Raw genomic sequence first — 5,296 nt, 5'->3', positions numbered from 1 at the left:
GCGTGCACGTGTGTTTGCTTGTGTGCATGTTTGCCTGTGTGCACGGGTGCACGTGTGTTTGCTTGTGTGCATGTTTGCCTGTGTGTGTGCACATGTGCGTGTAGATGGGTCCTTTCCATGCCCTGTCATTGCTGCCTCTCTCCTCCGGAGAGCTTTCTCTGCACAGTGGCCCTGCCTTTGCAGCTTCTGCCAGCCCCGTGGCACCTAGTGGCCTTTTTCCCAGCCCCAGTGGGCGCGGTGGGGTGGGCCGTCCCCCGAGGGCGCTCGAGCTGCTGCATCTCCTGATTTCCCGCTTGCAGTCCTCAGGGCACCTGTATCCTGAGCCCCATTTCCAGGAGGAGTCCCCAAGGCACCCGCCCCACCTGGGCCGCCCTTGGGCCCTGCGTCCATAGCCAGAGCTGGGAGGGCTTTGTCCACCAGGCCTGGGACCCTGGGATCCTTCTTCAGAGTCCCCCGGCCTGGGGGCAGTGTGGAGGGTGGCGCGGGTGGCGGGATGAATTACTGGGGAGAGTCTGCCCCCTGGTGGCCGCCCAGGAGAATGCATGGAACATGGCTGAGCAGCGTCGGCTGCCGAGGGAGGGCAGGGCAGGGGTCAGGGCCGCAGGAGCGTCTCAGTGGGATGGGGTCTGGCCAGTGGAGGGTCCGTGGCCTCTCCTAGCAAACGCAGTGGTGCTCCTTATATGATGGTGCCAGGCGGGGCTGTTCTCCTTGGTTGGCCTCTGTGTCCCTTCAGGCTCCCACGAGGGTAGCAGGCTGAGGCCCCCTGGGGTCGGCAGCTCATCCATGTGCTGGGACGCCTGCGCTGCCCGACAGCTTGTAGGAGCCGGGCCTGACCCTGGCCAGTGAGACCGTCTCCCTCAAGGACGAGATGCTCTTTACAATCCTTCCAGCCCAGGGGTCTCACAGTTAGGGGCCCTGGTGAGGAAGAGGGGTTACGACTCCCACCAGCACCTCAGGTGGTGGATGGGACGCTCTGAGGCTGGCCTGGCTCACACCGTGTTGGCAGGAAGCCTGACCCCCGCTCTGTTCCCACCCCCACCTCAGTCCTGTTTTTTTGTTTTTGTTTTTGTTTTTGCTTTTGTTTGAGATGGAGTCTCGCTCTGTCGCCCAGGCTGGAGTGCAGTGGCTCAATCTCGGCTCACTGTAAGCTCCGCCTCCCGGGTCCACACCATTCTCCTGCCTCAGCCTCCCGAGTAGCTGGGACTACAGGCGCCCGCAGTCCTGTTTTTAAAAAATACCCACTTTACTGAGATGTGACTCACATGCTATACAGCTCACCCTCTGAAATGTGCAGTAAATGACTTTTGGTACATTCGCAGAGTTGTGTGGGGACATCTGTGGTTGTCACAACTGGGAGGTGCTCCTGGGATGGAGTGGGTGGAGGCCAGGGATGCTGCTCAGCACCCCAAAGAACAGTCCAGCCCCAGTGTCCACAGCACCTGGGGGAGACCCTGAAGTTAGGGGGCTGGGGCTGCCCAATCCTCTTTCCCTTCTTGAGGACCCAGAGGTCTCCACCACAGAGTGAGCGCTTCTGGGTGTCCAGCGTGGGACACTGAGGGGCCCCAGCCAGCCCACTAGGCGCCCGTGGGTGAGGGACCTCCTGCTGCATCTCGGAGTTGCCCGGCCCTGCCCCCTGCCCTGTGCACCCCTGCTGGGCCCAACAACTAAACTCTTTCTTCCCAGGGTTTCAGAGCACACCCTGCCCCGGTGGGTGTGCTCCTCACGGAGTTAACGCTTCCTGCTTCCTCTTCCCAGGCCCTGTCGATGACGGCACAGCCGGGCCCTGGCCATGGGAAGAAGTTGGGCCATCGAGGTGTGGACGCATCTGGCGAAACCACCTACAAGAAGGTTCCTCGGCTCCCCTTAGCTGGCTGGGGGGAACGGGAGGGAGCGGAGGGGCGGGAGTTCCCACTGGTACCATCGATGGGGCCCGTCACCCCCGACACAAACCAGGGTCTGCACAGGGACAGGTGTGGGCTGTGTAGGGCAGAGACTCGAGTCCTCAGTCCTGGACGAGGCCCCGCTGTTTGCTGTCCTTGCCGGGCGGCTGGGCAGTGTGCTCCGTGGCTCAGCCTGGCTGCAATGCTGGGCAGTGTGCTCCGTGGCTCAGCCTGGCTGCAGTGTCTGCCCGGCTCTGAGTCCTCGAAACCTTGGGCAGAGCCTGGGCTCTCGGCCCTGGTGAGGGAGAGGGGTTACGGGCCCCGTCACCACCTCGGGCGGTGGACGGGACACTCTGATGTGTCTGGCTCACACCATGTTGGTAGGAAGCCTGACCCCCGCTCTGTTCCCACCTCCACCTAGGGCTTGTTTTTTCAAAAATAACTGTTTGACTGAGATGTGATTCATATACTGTACAATTCAGCCTTTAAAGTGTGCAGTAAGTGACTTTTAGTGCATTTGCAGAGTTGTGCAGCCATCACCTCTAATTCCAGAACATTCCATCAGCTCAAATAGCAACCCTGTCCCCATTAGCAGTCGCCCCCCATCCCCCACTCCCAGCCCCGGCACCCCGCATCCCTTTCCTGCCGCTGTGGATTGGCCTGTCCTGGGCGTTTCATGGAAATAGAATCACACACTGTGTGGCTTTCTGTGTCTGGCGTCTCTCACTGAGCGTGGCGTCCTCAGGGTTCGTTCGCGCTGGGGCCCGCGGCAGAGCCTCGCTCCTGTTCACGGCTGAGTCGTGTTCTGGCACGTGGGGCGCCCGTGCTGCGCTTGTCCTTTGCTGCGTCGTGGACGCTGGCGTGGTTCACACTCCTGGCCGTTGTGAATTGTGCTGCTGAGGACACGTGTGTGTGAGTCTGTGTGTGGATATGTGTGTTCGTTTGTCTTGGGCAGACACCCAGGAGCAGAATTGCCAAGTCACATGTAACTCAGTGTCACTTTTGAGGAACTTGCACACTGTTCTCCGCAGCCGCTGTACCATTTTCCACGCCCAGCAGCGGTGACTGAGGCCCGGTGTCCCCGCATCCTCACCAGCCCTCGTGATTGTTGTCTCTGATTCTGGCGTCCTCGTGGGTGGGTGTGAGGTGGTGTCTCTTCAAGGTGTTTTTTTGTTTGTTTGTTTTTGTAGAGACAGGGGTTTTGCCACGTTGCCCAGGCTGGTCTCGAACTCCTAGGCTCAGGCGATCTTCCCACCCTGGCCTCCCGAGTAGCCGGGATTCCAGGCGTGAGCCACCACGCACGGCCTCCCTGTGGTTTGATTTGCTTTCCCTTGGTACCCAGTGACATGGAGCGTCTTTGCGGGCTTCAGGGCCATTTGTACGTTATCTCCGGGCACATGTCTGTTCTGTCCGTGACATCTCGGGGAGGTGAACGTGCAGGCCAGACCCCCACCACCCAGAGTGTAGTTTAGGAGGGAGGCAGCGATCGAACCTGGGCAGTGGCAGAAACCAACTCCCGACCTCCCTCCCTGCCCCCTCGCACCTGCGACAGGAGAACTGGAGGCCAGAGTTAGAGACCAGAGGTATGGTCCGGCTTCCCAGGGCTGACGTGAACATGGCCCCGAGAGCACACAGTGAGAATAATGCTGACAATGCTGGTGGCAAATACAACAGCAGCTGGCAGGGCGCAGTGGCTCACGCCTGGAATTCCAGCACTTTGGGAGGCTGAGGCGGGAGGATCCTGAGGTCAGGAGTTGGAGACCAGCCTGGGCAGCATGGCGCAACCTTGTCTCTACTAAAAATACAAAAAAATTATTAGTCAGGTGTGGTGGCACGTGCCTGTAATCCCAGCTACTCGGGAGGCTGAGGCAGAGAATAACTTGAACCTGAGAGGTGTAGGCTGCAGTGAGCCGAGATCGCCCCACTGCACTCCAGCCTGGGCAACAGAGCAAGACTCTGTCTCAAAAAAAATAAATAAATAACGGCCAGGCGCGGTGGCTCACGCCTGTAATCCCAGCACTTTGGGAGGCCGAAGCGGGCGGAGCACGAGGTCAGGAGATCAAGACCATCCTGGCTAACATGGTGAAACCCCGTCTGTACTAAAAATACAAAAAATTAGCCAGGCGTGGTGGCGGGCGCCTGTGGTCCCAGCTACTTGGGAGGCTGAGGCAGGAGAATGGTGTGAACCCGGGAGGTGGAGCTTACAGTGAGCTGAGATCGCGCCACTGCACTCCAGCCTGGGTGACAGAGCAAGAGCCTGTCTCAAAAAATAAACAAAAATAATAATAACAGCAGCTGACACCATGTTCCCAAGAGGGCCAGAACCATTGTACCCGTCCCTGTCTACAGGCAGGGAAACTGAGGCACAGAGAGGCCATATGGGTTGCCCAGTGTGACCATGTGCATTACTTAGAAAGCAGCCAGCAGGAACCCGCATCTGAAGACGTGAAAGTGATCTGGGCATCTCGCTGTAAACGGTACCCCCTAAAAACAAACCCTGACAGTGAACCAACCCTTGCTAAGTTGGAGCTGTTTCAAAATGTGAGAACCTTCTAGAACCTAGCTAGCCAACAGGACTGGAGGGCTGAGTGACGCGGTGCAGCAGTCACAGCCAAGCCCTGTCCTGGCTGTGTGGCCCAAGGGAGGGTGGCTTCACCCCCCGGCCTGATGTCCATGGCTCAACAGCCGCAGGACAGGCGACCCCGGGGGCCACCGGGAGGGGGTTGGCAGGTGCGGGGTCCCGAGCTGCAGCTGGACACGGTCTCCACCCCCTGGTGCACACAGCGGGTGCAGGGCGGCGCGGGGAGCAGCCGGGGACCCTGACGCTCTGGTCTCCCCGCAGACCACCTCCTCTACCCTGAAGGGCGCCATCCAGCTGGGCATCGGCTACACTGTAGGCCACCTGAGCTCCAAGCCCGAGCGCGATGTGCTCATGCAGGACTTCTACGTGGTGGAGAGCATCTTCTTCCCCAGGTGGGCTGGGCCCCGGAGCCTCAGGCCTCACCCGGCACACGCATGGCTGTGATACGGAGTGGCCCGTCCTGAGCGCCCTTCTCTGCTGAAAGCAGCACCTGGCCCCTCCTGGCGCCTCCTTGGCCTTGAGCTCTGGCCCTCTGTCCGCCAGGACATTGGTTTGCTGCTAAATCAGAGACCCAGTGTAAAAGCAGTTTAAGAACAGGAAAAAGAGGCCAGGCGCGGTGGCTCAAGCCTGTAATCCCAGCACTTTGGGAGGCTGAGACGGGCGGATCACGAGGTCAGGAGATCAAGACCCTCTGGCTAACACGGTGAAACCCCGTCTCTATTAAAAAATACAAAAAAAAACCTAGCCAGGCGAGGTGGCGGGCGCCTGTAGTCCCAGCTACTCGGGAGGCTGAGGCAGGAGAATGGCGTAAACCTGGGAGGTGGAGCTTGCAGTG

At 59.7% G+C, this 5,296-nt stretch overlaps 1 protein-coding gene across 1 annotated transcript in view; it reads left to right on the top strand.

Annotated features, from left to right (window-relative positions):
* The window catches only part of PIP5K1C (phosphatidylinositol-4-phosphate 5-kinase, type I, gamma), a 34,113-nt gene that overhangs the window by 1,078 nt on the left and 27,739 nt on the right, over positions 1 to 5,296 (top strand). Inside the window, exons 2-3 of the mRNA XM_011967455.1 lie at positions 1,756 to 1,848; positions 4,723 to 4,853. Of these exons, the coding sequence (XP_011822845.1) occupies positions 1,765 to 1,848; positions 4,723 to 4,853 (215 nt within the window). The 5' untranslated portion in view covers positions 1,756 to 1,764. The remainder of the gene's footprint in view (positions 1 to 1,755; positions 1,849 to 4,722; positions 4,854 to 5,296) is intronic.

Source organism: Mandrillus leucophaeus, unplaced genomic scaffold (assembly GCF_000951045.1).
Source record: "Mandrillus leucophaeus isolate KB7577 unplaced genomic scaffold, Mleu.le_1.0 Scaffold8, whole genome shotgun sequence".
Taxonomy (NCBI): Eukaryota; Metazoa; Chordata; class Mammalia; order Primates; family Cercopithecidae; genus Mandrillus; species Mandrillus leucophaeus.
Note: the sequence above shows the minus strand (reverse complement) of the source record. Positions and strands in the feature narration are given on the sequence as shown.